At 47.8% G+C, this 22,415-nt stretch overlaps 2 protein-coding genes across 4 annotated transcripts in view; one reads left to right on the forward strand and one right to left on the reverse strand.

Annotated features, from left to right (window-relative positions):
• Positions 1-8,326, reverse strand: stk24b (serine/threonine kinase 24b (STE20 homolog, yeast)). The gene is made up of 11 exons (XM_031851677.1): positions 6,370-8,326; positions 4,582-4,812; positions 4,255-4,311; positions 3,992-4,100; positions 3,503-3,660; positions 3,157-3,342; positions 2,924-3,072; positions 2,711-2,834; positions 2,198-2,266; positions 1,942-2,078; positions 1-1,852 (listed from the first exon to the last, which is right to left on the reverse strand). Exons 1-11 carry the CDS (start codon positions 6,409-6,411, stop codon positions 1,819-1,821), a joined length of 1,296 nt encoding a protein of 431 aa, XP_031707537.1. The 5' UTR covers positions 6,412-8,326; the 3' UTR covers positions 1-1,818.
• LOC116385905 (sodium-driven chloride bicarbonate exchanger-like) overlaps positions 8,077-22,415 on the forward strand; it is a 27,571-nt gene continuing 13,232 nt past the window's right edge. The window contains exons 1-6 of one of the 3 annotated variants that reach the window (XM_031851669.1): positions 8,077-8,534; positions 9,785-9,814; positions 18,071-18,152; positions 21,603-21,746; positions 21,910-22,051; positions 22,250-22,410. In XM_031851669.1, coding sequence (XP_031707529.1) covers positions 8,487-8,534; positions 9,785-9,814; positions 18,071-18,152; positions 21,603-21,746; positions 21,910-22,051; positions 22,250-22,410 — 607 coding nt within the window. In that variant the 5' untranslated portion in view covers positions 8,077-8,486. Of the gene's footprint in view, positions 8,535-9,784; positions 9,815-10,732; positions 12,367-18,070; positions 18,153-21,602; positions 21,747-21,909; positions 22,052-22,249; positions 22,411-22,415 lie in introns of those variants that run through there. The other 2 variants (XM_031851666.1, XM_031851667.1) reach the window with 2 other exon arrangements.

The following is a 22,415-nucleotide window of genomic DNA, read 5'->3' on the forward strand; positions in this document are numbered from 1 at the left end:
TTCTCAGTTAGCATCAGATCTTTATTTCTCATGTCACTTTGAAAGCTTACAAGGAGCTCACATTTAACTTGGGAATCCTCAAATGACACAAGCAAAGATTATATACACAGTACTATAAACTGTCAGCTATGATAAAGGAGACCAAATGTACACATCTTGTAGTTATTTCCGTAGCATATGTTTTCCTGTAAGGTATAGATAGTTGTTTTTTGCCTATGTCCATAAAGCATTCCATATTTCCATCTTTGCAGTTATAAAAATATCAGGTATTTCTTAATTTCTTTCAATCCCTGTGTTGACAAGTGCGTCTTGATGCAACTCCTCAACATTATTGCTGCATTAGCACAGTAGTAAATTCTGGAACTCTTAAGTAAACATATATAGTAAAACATGGCTATCAGCAACTTTTATTGTTTTTTTTCTTCTTACAGGCTTCTTTAAATACTCGACACACTTTCAAAGTGCAAAAACAAACCGACTGATCTGACAATACAAAAATAATACGACAAAAAAAAGGTGCAAATCAATACTACGAACATCTGGTGAGAGCATAAAAAAAAAAAGAGCGACATGGCACTTCTAGCGTGGAAGTGAGAAACGGGAAAGTCCGGGATGGCGTTGGCGACTGCAGCTTGGCTTGTCCTTAAATACGTTTGGCCACAAGCGAGTCCCTCGCTTCCACTTTAACAATAAAAGTAACGCAAAGGAGAAATTGGGAGCCATTAAAAAAATAATACTTCACATGATATCGGCGCTCATTGAGGTTCCCCTTTGTGAATGTCCCGGGCTCCACTCGACGCCGAACCGCCTCCATTCTTTGTGCTCAACAATTTCAAAACCGACTCGTCTAAAACTTAAGCACAGGTAGTCGTCGTTCTCTTCAGCCTCTAAACAAAGTACGCTTAGTATCGTAGTTAGTCCGGTGATTCAAAATGGAAGATTGGAACTCGGGTCACTTGGAGAGAAAAACAAACACAGACGAACACTGAGCTCGACGAGCGGGAGGAACGAAAGCCCGCGATGAAATGCCGGATGTGTGTGTGTATCTCAAAAAGGCAAGGCATGTTCTGTTTCTTCTTCTTTTTAAATATCTACTTTGAAACATCCGTCAATATCTACAAAATGCGCGTTACCATTTTGTACACAGTGATCCATTTCCCCCCGCAATGACGACTTTTAATCGACACCCCCCCCCCTGCCTCCAAGTCCACTTAAAGCGCTTTACCTGAGGTTTCATTAAGAATGCTGCAAATTTGCCTTAACAGGGAGTCTTACATACACATGCACGCACACACACACACTCACTCACAGGTGCCCACAGACACACACACACGCACTAGCACACTAAGATAATATCCCTGCAGGTTCATCAAGCATGCTTTGTCAGAGGTTCTGGGGATATGACGCCTGCATTGAGAGGGGGCAATGAAGTCTTGGATTTCGCGGAGGGGGTGGGATTTTTCCGGCTCCTCGTCGAGCAGATTCCACGCGGAGACTCTGTGGTAGTCCAGCGCGCACGCAGAGCCCAGAGTCCGTTTAAAACTCTTGAGTCCTCCTCTCGTCAGTGGCTGCAAGAAGCTCCCCAGGGTTCCGCTGTAAGCCTCCGCTTTGGAGCTCAGTCATTTTTACAGAGTGGGTTAGCCGCCGCCGCCGCCCCCCCTCTTACACACACACACACGCACACGCACACACACACGCACGCACACACCGGGAGGTCAAACGTGGTCGGCTGGTGTTGAATGTCTCGACCCTCTGACCTGGCTGTGGTGTTGGGGGGGCTGGTGGTGGGGGAGCAGGGCCGGGGCAGAGAGCCGGTCTCTAGGAGGAGGAGGACGTCCTGCTTGTGGAGAAACTGCGAGAAAAAAGGAAAGGTACGTTATTGTCTTATACAGCTAAAGAAAAAAGACATAATGTACACGATAAAGGATTGTGAGGCGTTACCTCTGGAGCCTGTGGACCATGTGAGCCACCAGGGAGTCGGAGATGCCGGGGTAGGCCTCCTCGGCCAGCAGGATGGCCTCCCTCAGCTCATCCAGGACCATGGGGTTCCCGTTCACCTGCTCCTGTCTCGCCTTCAGCTGGGAGTGAGGAGAGAGGAGAGAGGGGGGAGGAGGCAGAGGTTTAGTTGGCACCGATTTCCAAATGTAACACTTCAGTGACCTTTGTGGCTGCTGGTTCTCCACACGGAGCTCCTTACCTCAGCTAATGCCGGAGAGATGACGGTGACCAGGCTCTGTGAATAAGGCCTCTTTGGAATGTCTTTCGTCTGCGGAAAGGGGAGGAGACGAGAGAACGGGGGGCGGGGGGGGAGAGCAGAGCGGAGGGAAATTAAAGTAGTGCAGCTTCACCTTAAGGGGGGGGTAATCTATTAAAATCAGGGCGGCGTGTTTCCCTAAATAACATCACGGGTTAGTCCTCGTGAAACAGTGCACACGTAGTTCTGTCACAGCGGGCTGAAGTTCATCTGATCCACTGTCAATGGGGACGTTTTTGTGCTTGAAGAGCCGAGTGTCTGTATTTTGGCTACAGTTTATTATAGATGTATTTAAAGGAGCTGAGGTTGAACTGCCAAAATAAATTAAAAAACACGCACCCTTCCCAAATTGTATGCAATACGCTCAAAAACAGCCAAAATGAACAAAAACAATTTTTAAACGAAAAAGCCAAAAATGTCCCGAGTGATGCTCAATGACGTTTTTGAAGCTCTCACCTGGTCTGCTGGCCCCAACTGCCCCTCCCCGTTCTGCAGCTTCTTGGGGTCCTTCTCTCGGATGGTGAAGATCCAGTCGTCGCTGCCAAAGTTGTTCCCGCCCGACGCCTGGCCGTCCTGCTCTCTGATTGGACGGACATTAAAAGAGGCGTTAAGACGTTTATCGGGGCGAGTGATTGTCGAGAGCTTTAAGGAGGACGGTGTCAAACTTACGAGTCGGACTCATCCGAACTGGACTCCGTGGTTCTCGACTGCTCTGCCTTCCACCTTTTGTACTTGTCCACCAGCTCGGTCAGGTAGGAGGTCTTTTTCGCGTGGCGCACGATCAGCTTGTGCTTCAGCAGCTCTTTGGCGGTCGGCCTCTTTAGGGCAACAAGACGGAAGCAGGTGAGATGAGCACGCCAGACAAAAAGACACTTTTTTAAAATGTGACACACGCTACTCACGAAGCTGGGCTCTTTGTTGAGGCAGGCCTCGACGAACTCCTTGAGCGGCTTGCTGTAGGTGCCCTCCAGCGTGGGCGGGGTGTTCTTTGGGATGAGGAATAAGACCTTCATGGGGTGGAGCTCCGAGTGGGGCGGCTCACCTTTCGCCAGCTCGATGGCCGTGATGCCCAGCGACCAGATGTCGGCCTGGAAAAGCACGGAGAGACACCGTGAATAAAAAACGGCTCCATAGCACGACTGGAGGTATAAAGCTCCACAGGGTTATTACGGTTGTTTAGGTGCGGTAAGAGTTATTCCCACTCTGCTTCAGTCGGATACGTTTGATGCATTTGTCTGTGAGCCTCACCTTGGAGTCGTACGCCGACTGTCTGATGACTTCGGGGGCCATCCAGAAGGGCGTGCCGACGAAGGTGTTGCGTTTGATCTGGGTGTCGGTGAGCTGCCCCGCCACGCCGAAATCCGCCAGCTTCACCTCTCCCTGCTCGGACAGCAGCACGTTGGCGGCTGTGCGGGGGGGGGGGGGCAGACGGAAGGATGACGTGATGCAGCTCGGAGAACACACACACACACACACACACACACATCATCGGACGCCTCTGTCAACACCATTTATCTGCATCGCCAATTAATTTCAGAAGCCTTTTAGAGAAGCGCTGCAGCGTTCGCCTCAATCCCCCCGATGCACCACAACCTCTATAATGAATGGAACCCATAAGTGGTCGTCGATACCATTAAGGCGCTACGTGATATTTGCGCGTGCGCTCCGTAAATGCCAGTTAGTCGTCTGAAAGCCTGCGGCCTCTGACGGCAGCGCTCTCAGTCCGCCCGCGGCTACCTTTGATGTCCCTGTGGATCTTCTTCTCAGAGTGCAGATACTCCAGGCCCTTGAGGATCTCCCTCAGGATCGTGGCGATCTGGGTCTCGTCCAGGGCTCCGGGCTCCATCTTTAGAGGGCAAGCAAACAGAAACCATGAGCGGTGGGCCTCGGGGCGGATGAATATGTGCTCCATCATACAGCAACGGTATCTGATGAATAAGGAGACTATTTAAACAGGCGGCGGGGTTGGAGTGTGTCGGAATGCGTCGACGTGCACTTACCAAATCTAACGCCGAGCCTCCCCCTAAATACTCCATGATGATCCATAGCTTCGTGTCCTGGAACAGTGGAGACAGAAAGAAGAGAAGCGAGTGAGCCGCCAGCGACGGGCAAAAGAGACACCGCTCGCTTATGAGGGGGGGTTATTGGTTCATTGCGAGGTGTAAACAAGTCATGGTGACACTATGAGGGCTTGGTGGGATGTCGTCTGAGGCAAAATCCCTTTTTAATTCAGGATTAATCGGGGAAAGGGTGGGCAGAGGAAGGGAAATCCTTCCCATTTGCTCACTTCCTGCATATTACAGACTATGACCTAGTACCAGCATCACCTTGAGGTACGAGCCGTAGTACTTGGTGACGAAGGGGCTGTCGCACTGGCTCAGCACGGTGATCTCCTGCTGGATGTCCTCGATCTCGTCCTCCGCCTCCTCCAGGTCGATGGTCTTGATGGCCACCACTTTCTGGGTGCGATTGTCGATGCCTTTGAACACCTCGCCGAACGAGCCCTTGCCGATGCGCTCCAGCTTGGTGAACAGCTCCTCCGGGTCGGCCTTGATGCTCTGTCGGTGACGGGAAAAGGGTGAAGGGAAAGCGGATTGAAACAACAAAAAAGGAAAGAAAGGGGAATGTTTGAAAAGAACTGAATGCTGGGGGAGTAAATAGGAAACACCAGCAGGGTGCCATTCTTACAGGATACATTAATTCACTCGTTGCAACACCTTGTGTTTGTGTACACAGAGAGAGAGACAGGAGAGTGAAAGGGAAAGAGTGTAACAGTTGGATAACAGGCAGGTTCAAAAGAATTGAAATAACACAAAGATAAACATTTCAGTCCTCTCTATAGCCGGCTGCACCGGACAGATTGGGTGCTGTAGATGTAAAACCAGCCAGGAGAAACACAATATCACTGTTACAGCCAAAATGACTGTTGGCACTCTGAGACATAGTTATAACTCCTCTTGGGGACATAAGGGCAGGAGGGACGAATTGCACGATCTCACACTGTAGCAGCATGCGTATCAGAAAAAAAGAAACCCTACTTAAACGCTGCAGGAAGTGAACTCTCCAGAGGCTGTTGTGTGGGAAACACAAGAGCACAGCGCTGACAAAAACAACTTCCTGTCATGACCTCTTCAGAGCAGAGGCCGGGTCAAGATGCCCGTCTTGAGAGAAAAATGAAACAGCTGCGTTACACACACAAAATAAAAAGGATCCCTTGTGTCACCAATGAAGACCCTTTTTGGTGCCGTGAAAGAGATTTATTCAAGAAACTAAACAGTGATTCCGCTGATGGAAAGTGTGGGACGGAGGCGATAAAGTGATGAGTCATATCGTGTTACAACAATGTTCTATTTGGGTTTGAATTGGAATAAGAGCTTTTTATGCCAGATTTAAAAACGTACACTTGGTAGACCCGATTTAAAATATCCTAAAATATTGCAGCACGGCTGACAAGCTAAAACTTTGCCCCCGTGTCCTTTGAGAACAATCATCACCTGACTTCTTCATGATTTCATAGGAGTTATTGTGCTCTAAATGGACTCAAGTCTTTGTTGTGTGCCAAAAATCCCAGCAGTTTGTCTGCCCCTGAAGCATCCTCTACTTCATTCAGAGTCTGCATGCAGGAACAGTTACCTCCTCGAGGTATCTGCCCAACACAATTATCCCCTTTAGGCAAATTCCTAAAGATAGCAGCAGAGGCTAGAACAAGGTGCGCGTGCTTCATAGTTCCTAATGACGCCATGGCAGAGATGCAGATTAGCTTTAGGCTATTATGTCGCATACACATTATAGTTTATATAAATAATGTGTTGAGGTTGTTTATGTCTGTCGATACATGTTCTCCTATTCATTCTGGCCATTGCAGCATTAATATGGGTGCACTATGAGCCTTTAAAGTGTTTCCGGCCTCGAGAGAGTGAGGTTTTTTTTTTTTTTACGAGGTGAAAGTTAACGTTACCCGAGATGACCCAAAAGTCACCGGGTGGAAAGCGGGGTCGTTCGGCGTGTCGTGCACAAAAAACCCACAGCGGGGAGTGAAAGAAGAAAAGTGTACATTTTGTTCTGGCAGTGACCTCGACTACTTAATGCGGAGATGATTCAGAGGGCTGTCTTACCTGCATCCCCGGCAGGTTACCCTGAACAGGAGAGTGGGCCATGGTGCTGCCGGCTGGGTTTGCGCCTCGACCAACAACGCAGGGCTGGCGTCTCCTCGGCTCGACTTGTGCCGTGAACGTCAGCTAATCCTCCCGGACACCTGGTTACACGCGCCCCGCTGAGAACCGCCTCGGGCACGGGTATGAAGAGAGAAAAACGTCCCCCCACACACCCTTTCTTGTGCGGTAGCGACACCAAGTCATCCAAAAACAGCTGAGCAAGCTAACAGACGTCTGCTAATGCTAACTCTGGAGCTGCACAGCAAGAAATCCGCAATGTTAGTTCGCTAACTGGTGCGTTAAATCGGATTCTCCCACTTGGGGGAAGTTATCCCGCTGCAGCACATTTAAGTAGCGACGACTATGTATTTCAAAATGACACGACTGTCACTCACATAACGTATTCTCTCGCTAGCGGTGTTGTCAGCTGGCTAACATGGTTAGCACGTTAGCTAGCTAGCCAACGCAGACAACCCGACCAACGTTCTGTCGGTGAGCTGGCTCGGAGCGCGGTTTGTCCGCATGCCGCAGATGTCACCCGCAGAACGGACCCTCGAATACACCGATAACCCAGCGGTTGTATCGATGCGCTAACTTGCCTTCAAGCAGCGCTACAGGTCGGGCATCTGCGGCAAGGATAGCTCGCCTGTGTTTTTGTTTCCTCCCTCACTTTCGTCCCGTAATCTCGGCCATCTTGTCGGTGCTTGTGACGCCTGGCTGGGCGGATCCGGATCAACAACGTTTCGCCCTCGCCGGTGTTGATGCCAGGACGGACCGAGGGCCCCCCCCCCCCCAAAAAAAAAGTTTTTGGAGTCGGTGATACTTTGAGAGATATTAAACTGTTTTGATGTGGCTGTGGAGCTCAGAATCCCGTCTGAGAAAACCCAAGGTGGTCACTGCGATCTGGTGATTTTGGTCCAAATAGCCCGAGAACGTGCTATTAATAAACCACCTTTACATAGCTATATGCTGTATAGATTAAATCACTTTCCAAATGACCAAGCTTGGGACACGTGTCCTCGGCCCTTGATTTACTGATAATCACACTAAAATCCACCTTTTTATTATTAAAACCTGCGTTAATCCAGTGACAACACACTCACATCGCGGTCCTCTGTGATACTAATGCAATGGCATTACCGTGCGCAACTGAATTGCGTTAACAAATCACACTAATGACTCTGCGACCAATGCCGTTTGCGGCGCTAATTGGGTCCAATTTCGTCGTTTCGCCACAGGAGGGCGCCAGTGCACCAACTTCACAGCAGCAGCAGCATCCTTGTGTAATCCGGATGCTGATGCCGGCGCACCGTTGCGTGCTCTTCTGCAGCGAGACGGAATGACGGGTCGTGCCAGCGCATTACCGCAGCCTGTGTTATTTGTTGTCGCCAAGAACATTTGATGCCATATCATAGAATAGCGATGAACAGCCGAAGCAGATTGTATGATCATAAAGATGGTTCAACCTGTTCATACAAAGGGGCCTCGCGTGGCGCAGGCGAGTGGTTGAGAACATGCAAGTGGGTCGCATACATGAAACAAAGAGATCATATAGAAATAGTTTGAATCGTATAAGAGAATTAGATAATGGAGATACACTATGGATGAATCCACAATTGCCCCTGTTAAAATAATTGTAATTGAAGAGGCGACCCTTGTTTATAAACTGCATCCGCGTGTGTCTGTTTGTGTTGCTATTTATGAAGGAATAGCTTTAGCAAATTAATTCCTGGATATAAAAAAAAAACGCGCGCGCAGTGGCTCCGCTTCTCTCACACACACACCCGCGTGCGCCTCATCGTCCGGGGGTCGAACGCGTGCGATATTAGGAAGCGCTGCCTCCCTCCTTCATGCGTAAATGATGCGGGGCAGGACGGGGATGCTGCGCTACATCCATTTGAGAAAACCCGGCCGGTGAATGTGAGGTGGTGGTGGGGGGAGAAAGGGAAAACGCACAAATAATAAAAGAGAAAGAGAGAGAGAGAGAGAGAAAAGAAGCCGTCTTCAAGCAGCGTTTGGCAGAAGCGGAGCAGCGCGTCACGACTCGCCTGTCGAGGAGCCGAGGAGAAAAAAAAAAGATGGACATCACGGATCAAGGAGCTCAAATGGAGCCGCTCTTACCCACGGTGAGTACACACGCTATTGTGTTTACGTTCACTTTCACCGCGTGCATCTAAGCTGAACCGGACTGTTGGTCGTGACGTCCCTTTAGAATAAAACAGTTTGGGGATGAAACGTCCCAGCAATGCGTGAGTTCATATTCACTATTTTCAAAATGACCCACATTTGGAGTTGTTTTTTTACCGGTGTATCGGGGTGAAGGTTGCGCACCACGAATTGATACGCACTCTTCATACGCTGCGCATCTATCACCACGAACGCCTACGCCTTCGCACAAAAGGCACCCGTGCCGCATCCGTACAGGTCGGCACGGTGTTACGCGGCAGAGCTGCGGTTATTCCCGTTGTGCCCGTTCACTGTCTGTCGCCTTTCAGCCAAATCATATGGTCCACCATTCGACCCAGTTTTTAATTCTCCTGTATGAAGCCGGCTGTTACTTTACGAGTACATGTACTGCGGGTTCCAAGATGGTTCACCCGAGGGAGGTGTGTCGCTCACCATCTCTCCACGAGGAGTTTAACCTGGATTATTGCGATGTATTATTCATAAACCCATTTGGCCTTTGTGTGAGGCTACGCACTTTTTTTTTTTAGAAAAGGAAATGTGTTTTATCGAAAGTAATCAGATTATTTTACATTGTGTGCACTAAATCCACATCCATCAGAAGTGAGAGCTGGCGGTGGAGTGCGGCAGGGAAAGCATAATAAGGCCCCCCAGAGCCCACTTGCAGAAGAAGGCTTCGTGGGGGGCCTCAAACGTAAGAGCCTGCGTCTCTGCGGTCAGCCTTCATTAGCATTCAGGTTAGACTGTGCCGAGAAAAAAGAAGAAGAGATGAAATATATTGCTTTGTGCTGGAGGCGAATCAATACTCTCCTCGTTTGGTCTATTTGTGGACGTGTTATACACGAGGTCTTAGTTTTCCGGAGCTCGCGGCGTATACAGTGGAGCCGGATGGGGGGGGCGCTCGATGCGGTCGCTTCCCCTTCGTCGTAACGCACTGCCGCTCATGTCCCTCCGCCATGCGCAGCGAGCGAATGTGTTGTCACGGGTTTCGCCAGGATGCGTATGAGTATGTGAGGTGTTAGTATGTACAAAACATGACAAGTACAAACACAATACTATTGTACTCCATCACTTTACAGCAGGATCGCCTCACTTGGGACACTTGCATGTAGCATATAACAGGTGGTAACGTGTCCACCTGTCCTGCTTTTGTCCCGTTCACTTATTTCTTTTCTTTTTTTATTACTTGCAGGAGCAAAGTTCCCAAGCAACTAAAGATGTGGTGAGTACATCTCTCGTTCTCTTCATCAGGAATGAGGAAAGCAAATGTCACATCGATTTGCTCAGTTATGTCAGCGGTAACTCAGTTCGATACACTTGTTAGAAAACAAGAAGTCAAGAGATGTAAAGGGCAAGGCCGAAATAATGAAAGGTTAGGTCACACAGTGTGTCGTGAATGTCGTTAGAAGTGAGAAAGAGAGAGAGACTGTTGGACTGACGTTCATCAGGTGGCTCAAATAAAGCATCATAAAACATATCAGTCACAGGGGACAAGAAATAAAAGTTTTATAAAACCATTCGGCAGATTTCCTCCAGGCTGCTCTACTTTCCTGATGGCTCTGACGTGATCACAAATTGCTGCTGATCCATGTTTTCTATAATCTGTAATCTACAGTAATGTTGCACAGCTGTATTTGCTTCATAACTCTCATTAGCCAGCTCGTTTAGCAGATGTCGTGTATTTTTAGATCGCAATTGTCACACGAGTCACTCTGGATCTGGCAGCCGCGCAAGGCCGAGGACACGCCGGGTAAATAAATAATAATACGTCACGGGAAGTAAGTGCAATTTCTTTGTAGGAGCTCACTGGATGTGAGTGTAAGGAGACAATTGAGCCGGTCGCGGAGAAGAGTTTTGGATTCATGTCATTTGCTGTGAGAAAATATATCGCTTACGCAACCGCGGGCCATGAGCCAGACTGAGGACAAGACCGAGCACAAAGTGTCTGCCAGTGGCAGCGACGGTGGATCCTCCGCTTAATAGAACTTCATGTGTTCCCTTCGGGACTTCTCGCTTTCCGAAATGTTGCGAGGATGCATTGATATTTGCCACCTCTTGTTGTAGCAGAAGTAAAACGCTAACAATAGGCTGTAAACAAACTGCCCCACGGTAGCATGAGCGCGAGTATAAACTAGTGAGGAGGTTTTGGTACTCTCAGGGAGCCACTTGGTAGCATCCAACATTAAGATCTCAGATACTCGTGTTAACCACAGACTTTATTTCTGGCATCTCACCAAAAACACATTAAAAAAAAAAAAACACATTAACTTCGGGATGAGGGAACAAGAAGTGCAAAAGATGCTGACTCATTCCTGCACCACTCTATTATTAGCCTGTCAATTCAAATAATCTGATGAAATACACACATTAATTGTGAAATAGGTGTTATAAGAACAGTGAGGAACACCCCCCCCCCCCCGTGCTTCCCCACCACGTCACAGAGATAGATCTCTTTGCTGGTCTCCCCCTGTGAACCACTTCTTGACCTAAACTCCTGGTCCTGGATCTGACTTGGACTTGAGTGTCCCGGTCCTAATTACAACCGTGACGTAACAGCGGGCCATCTGCCAGTGCTGTCCGGTTAAGGGGCCGGCTGATTGGCCGGTGGGGGTTTGGAGGAGATCAGTGAGAGCGGACGGAGGCTTGTTCTTTCGAGCGTGGTGTCCGACTGTGCGGGCAGGAAGCCCTCTCTCCCAGGAGCCTGTGCTCCCCTCCACGGTTAATTATAGCAGAGTCGGTGGGGAGGGAGCTGAAGCGGGCATGGAGGTACGGAGCTGGGTGGAGAATGTGAGAGACAGATGGAGAGATGAGGAGAGAGAGGCATCTAGAAAATTAGATCATAGTGTGATTTTTTTTTTTCTGTCTTCACCTGTGAGTGTTACACATGTCGGATATTGATGCCATAATGTTGATGCCATAAACCACAAAAGACAGCGTTATTGTAATTTGACAGGCGGTGCCGCAGAAACTGTTGTTCCTGCGGATCCGTTTCTAGCACACCGTGCCTCGGATCACAGTTTTTCTGCTGACGATGCACTGCAGCCGGAGAGCAGCTTCTTCGCCGCAGGTAGCTCGTGCAGACACGCGCTCAGACACGGGCACTTAAAGATGCACAACCTGTGTTCAGCAAGACTGCAACACCAACCCGGATCGCTAGCTTCTTGCAAGGTGTGTGGCGACCATGCCAGGTGCGACGGGGCTGCGTGAAGCCCCCTCGAACAGGATGCCGTTATTTGACTCCCTGTGACCCATGGCTTCTATTAGGTAACAGAGCCACAGAGCTACAAGGCTCATCGGAGCAGAAGCATCCGTGATGTCAGAGCGCTAATCTCTCCAGGGAGGGAGGGGATTGGCGGATGGACGTTTGTCGGAAACATTTGATGCAGACCTGTGATGAAAGCAGTCGGGAAGCAGCAGAGTCAGAGCTGTGCCGAGCTCCCGGCTTTTGTATTTATGTTGTCTTCTTGGTGGGCTTTTTCGGAGTGAGGTCGCTGCCATGTTCCCGCACGGGAAGAGCGTCCGAGGAGAGAGCATCTGAGGAGAGAGGAGAGGGTTTTTTGACCGACAGCCCGACAGCTGATCTTCGTCTCCGCTATTCTCTCTGACTTTCACACATAATCACAAGAGTCCAGAGCGGGGCTCAGGCCCTGAGCCCTTAGCCTCTCATCTTACCATTGCCGCAAGCACAAGGGGAGTTAGCGGGCATCCTGCCCCTGACCTCACAGGAGGCACACCATGCTCTCTGTGGACCACAATAGAGGATTTATTAATCAGGTAGGTCACTCTGATCTTGCACTCAAAGGATTCAAGCTGCGAGAGGGCGAGCGTTTCATCCACTTTGCTGTCAAATTGGAAATAGTAAGCCGTCGCTGAGATGACGAAATATTTGCTAAATACTACAAAAGCTTGCGTTCGATCGCTCTGCATAATGTCAATGCGTGTCTAGTTGATGGGCAGCGGGAGGCTTGCCTCCTGTGCCTGCAGAGAGATGCCAGTTGTGCTTACGTGCATGCGAAAGGTCCCGGGGAGTTTGGCTGACAGATGGGACTGTCATTTCTGGGGCAAGAGAGGAGCTTATACCCGCTGTACTGACCCTGGTGATCTATGAGGGAGAGGAAAACGGGCGAACAAAAGCCAGGAGACGGTGGGTTTGTCTGCGTCTGAGCACGTCTACATCGATTCTTCCTGGTGTTTTTGTGCTTTTAGGACATGCAGAAAGTTCTCCTTACCTGCTGGTTTAAGTCCAAGCAGATTTGAACTTGCCGTTTTTGGACAGCATCTCATCTCAACCATGTCCGACAAGGTCGGAGAGAAGTGACGATGCGGAGATGTTCCCAGCGTGCGTAGCATGTTCTTTCCCCGTGATGCTGCAGATGCTGATCCTGCCACGGTAACCACGGCCATCTGTAGGGATGTGAACCATGACAACAGAAGCTGTCGGCCAATCGCGGGGCTCGTACAGCAGCTGGTAATCCGTCTCCCCTCTTAGCTAGCTACCAGCTATAGAATCACTCCGGCTCTTAGCTCGGATTGACGGTAAATAGACAGATTTTGTATGAAGCGCCACCTGCTTGGCTTTTTTTCTGTGCTTTCTGTGGAGACCGTATGCGACGTACTACATCTGGCATGACGTTCCAGAGTACACCTCGCGGCCTCGATCTGGAGGTATAGTAACGGAAACATTCTTCATCCCTGCTGTTGTCAGAGCCTCAGGAGAGCATCCCAGAAGAACAGAGAAAGGAGGTGACATGTGTGCTTCCCTGTGAGCGACGTGATAATGTACACAGGTTCCTGGAGAGGAGAGAGAGAATCGATAGGTCTGTTATATATATATATATATATATATATATATATATATATATATATATATATTTATATTTATAATGGAATATAAGATCTCAGACCAATCTGGTGTCGACACATCCCCTCTGTTGTTTTATACGTGTGAAAGATAACATCACTGTACAGTTAATGCCCAGCGTCTTTGGTCTTTGCATAACATGGAGTCAGTATTTTTTCTGTAGTTCACTTGTATCCAACAAATGATCACAAAGTTGGTCTTCAAAGGAAAGTGCGGCTGAATTTCAATATTCACATGTGTTGTTATCTCACCTGACAGTTGAGGAGGCTACTCCTCCATATGTAGAGATGTATAATTTAAAGGGCCGGTGTAGAAAGTAAACCCACTCGTATGTTTTTGTGCTTCATGTGTAAAATGGGTGAAGCGCTCCTTTAAATGAAAGCGCCGATGAAGGTCACTAAAAGTACCTCCACTGATTCAAACGGCATCAATCCACAAAGTCAGACTCCCATTGATGATCAGGACAGCAGCTCCGGGCTGCACACCCGCTCGCTGGTTTACAGGGTGGTCTACATGTGAGCCAATGCAGTTAAATCAGTTCTTGCTCACCAGCGGTCACCAGATGTGTTGACAAAAGTCGCAGTAGTCGGCCGCCTGGTGATCCCGAGGACACGCCGGCTTTTTGTTGGCCCTTTTTCGGGTCAATCACTCGATCCTCCTTGGGCGCCGTTTAACAATGTCAGGCATGAAACTCATTAGGAAGAGTGGTCGGGACACGGACCGCACATGTTGCAGCCCGGCAAAGTGGAATCAGGTGGATGAACTGGTAAAGTGTAGGATGTATCAGGAAGGCTCCCGTCTGAAAATGCAAGTTTAAAGTGCAGATTGATTAACAAGGCTGCTAGAACGGTGCCTGTTGCATTCTTTCCCACACACGCATAGACCCAGCTTGCTTATGACCATGACGACTAATATCAACCCGTGGGAAACATGTAACTCTAGATCCAGTACTTCCACAGACACCTGGGGACACTGGTGGTAATCACCTTCTTGTATCACATGTAATGTACTCCGAGCGATGGGGTCGTGTACGTGATCACACAAAGGAGCAAGAGCAATATAGTCATCAAATGTGTTCCTTAATGTCAGTTGTACAGGATCTATCTAAAGTTGGCTAACACTAGCCGCCATAAGCTACTGGTCATACCAGACCAAGTAAGGCGGTGACGGCAAAAGTGAACGTTTTATTGTTTAAGAAGGAGATTATGTTCCTTCTTATTTGAAAAAGTATTGTTTAATACTAGGTGTTTCTCCTAATACATTATGATTAATTAATGAATAAAACTAAGCACCTATACTGTAAGCATGTCCAGGTCAGTGCAGGATATTGACTTTGAACCAACACTGCACACATCAACAGATAGAAATCAGATAGAATCCAATGTCAAGCACTTCAAGGTCATGATGCGGCACGAATGCACACACACACATGAACATGCGCCCTCTTAACACAGTGTGACATTAGAACATCCTCTGGTCCTCGTTTGGTGTCCGGGGCCCGAAGCCTTTTGCTCCTCTTCCACCCCCCCAGCCCCCCCCCCCCCGTGTGCGCTCACTCATCCACATGGCTCCGCCCCATCACACCACTGCCTGCAGAGGGACTGTGTGCCTTAGTGGGCCCTATGCATGATGGCGTGCAGGCTGCATTGCTGCAGATGTGATTGTTGCATGTAGGAGTACACAGAAGCAAATCAATACCCAGTGAAGGAAAGAGGCTTATGATGAAGCTTTGTGCGAGGATGAACGGGGACATGGTGTGTTCATGCTATGTCAGCGTGTTTCTATTCATCATGCCGGTCACATGTCTGCCCCTCCTCCACCTCTCGGCATCCCGACTCCCCTGGAGAGTCTCGGTCACGTGCTCAGCCCACCCCCACCCACCCGCCAAGCCTTCATCAGCGACCAGCGGGCCAACCGGAGAACCGGCTCATTTAATTCTCTCCGCCACGCAGGGCCCTCCATCACTGATCCCACGGTCAGAGACAAGGTTTTATCCCGCCGTAAAGGCCGGCAGATTAATCTCAACCCAGATTGGGGAGCAGAGATGCGACTCTCGCGGCTGGTCTGGGGTCCGCATCCTGAGGTAGAGAAACCGGGGTCTATAAATAGATAGGCGGGAGGCGGGAGATTCTGGCCCATAGGGAGCAAGCTTTGTGCGGGACAGAGCAGAGAGGAGCATTGCATCACAATATTTATCAGAAAACAAAGGTATTTCAATGTTTTAGGTTTAATTTGTTCAGGAAGTCCCATTGAGATTAAGATCTCTTTTACAAGACAAAACAAACAAATGACATACATATCTCACAAAGCAGTTCTCACCCACACAGACGCAGTAAATTCAGTTTATTTAGCAGGTCAGTCCAGTAGGAAGGTGTTACTGGAAACCAGCTTACATGTGATGTGGTGTCACGCCTTCTGTACGCCGGCGATGACCTCTGACCTTTTCATATAACTCACAGCGGTGAGTGCAATAGCTGTTCTGTGTAAAAGGTCCAACGTGTTGAATGGCATCCAGTGCTCAATCAATGATGGATAACAATTCTGGAAACTGGTCCAGAATTGAAGGAGAACGCTGCAGCCGACAGCCACTAAACGGGCTCTAATGTAATCACTCGCCGTCTTGCCATCAGATACTCATGCTGGGGCTTTTTGATACATACTGGCTGTATTTAGATGTGTGTAGTTGTCATGGGTTCGGGGACAGGGAGACGCATTGTGTGACTGACACTGAGGGAGTTTCCCTGGGGTCCTCTCCCAGGCTTATTAGAAATAACCTCTTATTTAACTGCAGCAAGGTCCGACAGTCGCCCAGTGCAGCTCATTTCTCAGGTCTTTCATTTCGTTATTTTAGCCACCCTGGCATCGGGTTGTCACCTCTCTGTCTGGAGTGCTGATCATGTGATTCCTCTCACGGTAGATGGTGAGCAGCGGCCCGTCTGACAAGGATTAGATCGGAGTGAATTGGAATGCAGACGCACGGGCAATGACAAAATTAACACATAACGAGAAGCATTTCAGATTAAAGTAGGACATTTAGGGAAGTCTGTCTGCAGGGACTCGATGACGAGTCCTCATCTGGACCCGTGTTTGCGCGTCTACGAGAGCACTCGGTCTGTTAACGTCCCTCTGTACAGTAAGCCCACCGTGTCAGCACTCAGCATCTGTCCACACACTCCTTTCATGGTTCGGCTTGTCTCTCACGTGGTTGTCCGTGTGTGTGTGTGTCTCTTGAGTGTTGTACCACCAGTGTTCGTGCTTAATCTCCCAGAATCAGAGACTGATGGCCAGCATCGGCCACCTCCAGCTCGTAGAGCTGGACATTTACATTTTCTGTTACTTACTTTTTTTTTTTTGAGGCATTTGTCGCAGCAAAAAAAAGCATTTTATTTGATCACGTCTAATGGCGAGTTTTACGCAAAGGCCAGATACAGCCTTAAAGAGACATAGTAGTATGTATAGTCTGAAGTGCTGTACTACAGACAGCGAATTTTACACTCAAAGTAGATGCCAGACTCTAGACCAGTGTAGCTTGGCTTGGGCAGACTCTCTCTTACAGTAATCTCTTAAGCTTACTTAAGGGACATGTCCTACTGTGGGTCTTTTTTTCTAACGTCCAAAACTTAGTGGTTTTAGCTTATTGTTCCTCCATTCCTGTTTGAGCTTCAGCAGTGGTGGGTCGGCTTATGGATGGCAGTAGGATAGATAATAGTGCCGCTAAATAGTGACAACAAAGAAACTCAGACATGATAATAACAATAATAACTGTTACAACACTAAAGTCAGGGCTTGCGGCAAATTCATGGACAGCGTCTAGAGGACACATGATGTGAACACAACACACACACACACCTGGATTTGGGGGAGACAGAGTCCGGAGAGGAGGGAGAAAGTTATAGACCGTAATTGTTCATGATGGTGGTGGTGATTCGTACAGCGTGCTGAGCTCTGCAGTGTTTCTGTGTGAACATTTTTGGTTTTACAAGTGTAAGATTACCATCCTGAAATGAAAACACCACGAATTACAAGCCAGTGCTTTCACTAAATATTAAAAAGCAGAGCAGGCATTCAAAGACCCGTCCCCTTTTTCTTCGTTTTTTAAGGTCAGGAGCTATTCATAGCATGGAGTAAACCAGGGAAGAGCTATGTCGCATCCATTAGCACCGGTCCTTGTTCCCCCACCTGTCTACGCATCCAGCGTCTGCTGCTGCTCCAGTTCCAGAGAAGGTGTGGGCGGGGGAACATTTACATGATCTAAGGCTCACGCACAACGATGCATGGTTGCGATGCTGAGTCTGTGTGCGTTCTCATTTCAGGACACATCTTCCAAATAGGCTTACTCGGAGCATTTAGATGAAATATGGATTTTGGTTCAGTGAGGCTCCTTCTGAAGGACCGCATGTCTCATGTGGCATTGGGGAACGTGACAAATCACTCACATTAATTATTAACGCCGATTAAGTGGTGTCATGTGTCAGCTGACGTTCACCTTACTGCGCGTCATATTCTTCTTTTTGCATGTGTGTGTGTGAATGTGATATGAGTATAATATTATAAAATGTGGGTGTGACACGCTAACTATTCATGCTCCTCGTGTGTGTGTGTGTGTGTCCCTTTCAGAGAGCCGATGAGGAGGCAGTGGTGGACCGCGGGGGCACGCGCTCCATGCTCAACACCAACTTTGAGAAGGAAGAGCTAGAAGGTAACACCCACAAGTGATCATTATCATATAAAATGAAAAATAAATGTTTTAGTGGTGACGATAAAAGTAAAATAGGAACTTTATCACTGCATTTCCATAAAGTTAAGGGACTTGCAAGTGACTGATTGCAAGTCAAACACACATTCTCTGTATCCTTGGCCCCGTTTTGTCGTCTGGAGGTTTATTTTCTTTCCCTTTGTAGTCGAGCTTAATTGATGGGATTTTACAATATATTTCCAGTAAAGCAATAGCAGAGTTTTATAGCTGTAAACTTGTCTTACATAGCAGAATTACTGACAGCAGAGCTTACTAATGGCAGAAAACCTGTCTGTCCACCTGTCCAAATCATTGCAAATGGATACTAGGTTTTGATGCGAGTCCTGCAGCATCAAAGAGCGAGGGCTTTATTCTCTGCTCGTGTGTTTGCGTCAGCCTTTCGTCCATCGTAAAAGACACGGAGAGGCCAATTTCTGCAGCAACAGCATCCTGAATTGACAGAGTCTCTTACAAAAAACAGGTTTACTGAGTGTTTTACTTGGCTGGATAATTAACAGAATTCCTCTCAAATCTAGAACGTAAACTGATTACAAACAGTCTAGAGTTTACTGAACTAGATTTTGGGGATTCTTACATTTTGAAGTCTATATGAATGAGAAAATATGACTTTTAGAAACGCTTTGTTATCACATAATGACACCAGGTGAACTGCATCAAGGTTCGCATCCTTGCTTCTTTCATGTCACCCTTTGATTCTGATGCTGCCGATGAGACGGTGCTTTCATCTCAAGGTCCCTCATCCTCGGATGATGGTTGCCCGCAATGACTCGCTCTCTGTCTGATGCTGTGCGTCAGCAGCACACAGGAGGAGACGCGGATCCTCTGAAGTTATCTCACTGATACCTCTCAGCCCCAACACTCACCTGCGTCCTCATTCTCATATACTCTCACATCTGGAAGTATTGAAATACACACTAACACATTATCGATTTTGGCCTTTTCAAAGGATTTGTTGATATTGGAAAATGACTGATACACTGATACAACACTGTCCTGTCAAACACTGTTAGTTCTGTCAGCACTATTGCCGTTGTTTGCACCGTTAGCTGCTGGTCGTCCGACTCAGCCGTCACCATGTTGAGAGCCACGTAGAGGCAATTCATTGTTTGACATCAGCAGTAGTTCAGGCCTAGAGGACGCAAGCTATTTATGTCCTCCACTCATGAGTCTTGACTCATGAACCTTAAAGCTTTAGTGCTCCGTTCTCATGATTTCCTCTTATACCGTGTTGTTTCTGACTGCTGAAATGTGCATTTTATTATGACATTTGCTTTATGTGCAAAGTCAGTCTTTCCTCTGCTTCTGACATACATAATTCACACAATGCTAACAGCGATTTGCTCTGGATGAATGCGCCTTCGGACGACATGCTGACAGAGTCAAATAAACTCAAACTGCAAACACGTCGTGACATACAGTTAGTTTTCCCGTTAACGTTCTCTGACACACCTCACTTTACCTCTGTCCTGAAATCCTGTTGGAGGAAGGCATTGAGTGAGTGTCTCTTTTCAAATGCTGGGATGTCAGTGTGCTCTTACTGTAGGTGATTCATTTAACGACTGTGCATTGCTTGAATCTGATTTGTACGCTATGATGTGATTAGTCATGTCTGCAAAGCAAGTGAAACTTTAAGGCGTTCGTGCGGGATGTTTTCCCCTCAGACTAAACGAAACAGTGGGTCTGGCAATAATAAACAGAATAAGGACATTTATTTCTGAACCTGCATAAATGGCTTAACTTTAGCTAGGATTTAACTTTGAAAGCAGAAGGGGTTCCCCAACGGTTTTAATAGATAAGATTCAAGGGCTTAGGTTTGGTGGAGGAACACTATGAAGTCAGAGCTTCTTCACAGGGTTATTTCCGTACAGTAAACGAAGACTGAAACTGTTGTTGTTACCTGAAACTAAATAAAACCGATATCCTTAAAAAAGATGTCGGAAATGTCTTAAAACTTGCATTCTCTCTAGTGTCCATCAGGGGCGACTCCTCTGGTTGTATAGAAGTCTATGAGAAAATGACTCTACTTCTCTCTTGATTTATTACCTCAGTAAACATTGTAAACATGAGTTTATGGTCTCAATCTCTAGTTTCAAGTCTTCTTCAATACAGCATGATGTTCATTTAGTACATTATGGTCCATTTAGAGTCAAACAGACCATAAAGCAGGGGATGCTTTAGGGCGGGCTTACTGTGATTGACAGGTCACTACCAGAGCCGTATACGGCGTCTCTACGTCACTCCTCCGCATTCCAAATATGGTAACTTCCGTTCATTGGTTGCGGAAAAAAACAACATGACAACGGCTATAATCCAAGATGGCGACGGCAAACTCGAGGCTTCAAAACGGCAGTCCACAAACCAATGGGTAGTGGTAGTAGTTTCCACAATCACCAGTGGAAATGCCGCTTTTGATTGAATTACAGTTGAATTAATGTCATCTGGGAATGTTATTTCACCTTGGTACAATGTGACACAAGAGAACAAAATGTATTATTAACGGATATAAACCTTTATGATCGCTCATTGTGCTTTCTTCATGGTAAAAGATGAATTAGGGAACAAATTTATTGCCCTCTGATGGATCCCAGTGTGCAGCTCTCAAGCATCAAATTGCCCTCAGAGTTGCGTTATGCCGGATGCTGTGGCGCCTCATATGGCGCAGGCGAACAGGGTGTCCTAAAGGCTTGTCCGTGTCCGGCTACTGAGCCGAGGGCCCGGCGGCTCGACCGCGATGAAGGAGGGGAAAGTCAGCTCGTATTATCTCCGCGCTGACCCTGTGGATGCACGCACATGCACACACATCAGAGAGAGCGCTCACATCGTACACTATCCTCTCACAATCACAGTCTCTTTATTTCGCCTATATTGATTAAAAATAAAAAAAACTCCCTAATTGTAAAAGTCATCCAATTTCAAAATTGATTTTCAGCATCAGAGAGGACAAGAGCTCCCTATTCAAGCGCAGGCACAGCGGGGCCTGGAGCTAGCAGTTCATTTGCTAAGTGCTGCTTCTCTGGTTCCACTCTAACTGACTACACGCTACTGCCTGGTATTCCCATAGTTGACTTTCAGTGTACTCACTCAGTCACGCCCAATCTCATTGCTCTCATTGCCAATATTGCAAGCTCTGAAAGCCCACGTTATTCCTAGCCACATGATACCGTGTGTGAATTATGAGGGTTACTTCTCGTTCTTTCTTTCAGTGAGCTGGCTCCGGATTTAATTTAATTATGACAATTTCATGGCATTTGTACAGACATGGATATACACTACATGACGTAAGTCAGGTCAAAGAAAACATGAGTTTGATGCCATTGTAAAAAGGTGGGAACGATCAAACTAGTCTTGAGTTTAAAGGACAGACTGAAGAATCTAACTGCATGTTGTCTCCAGGTCACCGCACTCTCTACATCGGGGTTCACGTTCCCCTGGGCAGGAAGTCGCACAGACGTCACCGTCACCACGGACACAAACACAGGAAGAGGTCTAAGGAGAGGGACTCTACAGCTGATGATGGAAGAGAATCCCCCTCGCACAGTAAGTCTTCAAAATGCACTGAAGCTAACTCCAGCTTCAGTTCACTCCGAACCAGTTCCGCCAAACGCACATCATATTTTATTTATTTTTCAAATTTTGTCGCATGCTCTCCTTCCTCCTTTCTCCATCTCCACTTGTCCTCCGCCTGTCCCACTGGCTGCAGCGGACACACCAGCTCAGAGGGTGCAGTTTCTGTTGGGGACAGAGGATGGCGACGAGGAGCACATCCCCCACGCCCTGTTCACCGAGCTGGACGAAATCTGCCTCAGGGAGGGTGAGGACGCCGAATGGAAAGAGACAGCCAGGTACACCGCTGCGGCCGGCCAGCTGTGCCTTTTTTCCTCTGTTGCACCTGAGATTTTGATCCTGTTTGTGTCTGACTGCAAGCTTTTAATGGTTGTTATGGCGGCATACATTCTTTACCAACCACCAAAATGCTCATGTCAATGTCAAATTTATGATGTCTTTATGTATGTACCGAGTTGTGTTTTTAATCCGTGCAGGTGGCTTAAGTTTGAGGAGGATGTCGAGGATGGTGGTGAGCGGTGGAGTAAACCCTACGTAGCCACTCTGTCTCTGCACAGTCTCTTCGAGCTCCGCAGCTGCATCATGAACGGCACCGTGATGCTGGACATGAGGGCCAACTCGCTGGAGGAGATCGCAGGTGAC

Source organism: Anarrhichthys ocellatus, unplaced genomic scaffold (genome assembly GCF_004355925.1).
Source record: "Anarrhichthys ocellatus isolate YVR2014 unplaced genomic scaffold, GSC_Weel_1.0 scaffold12, whole genome shotgun sequence".
Taxonomy (NCBI): domain Eukaryota; kingdom Metazoa; phylum Chordata; class Actinopteri; order Perciformes; family Anarhichadidae; genus Anarrhichthys; species Anarrhichthys ocellatus.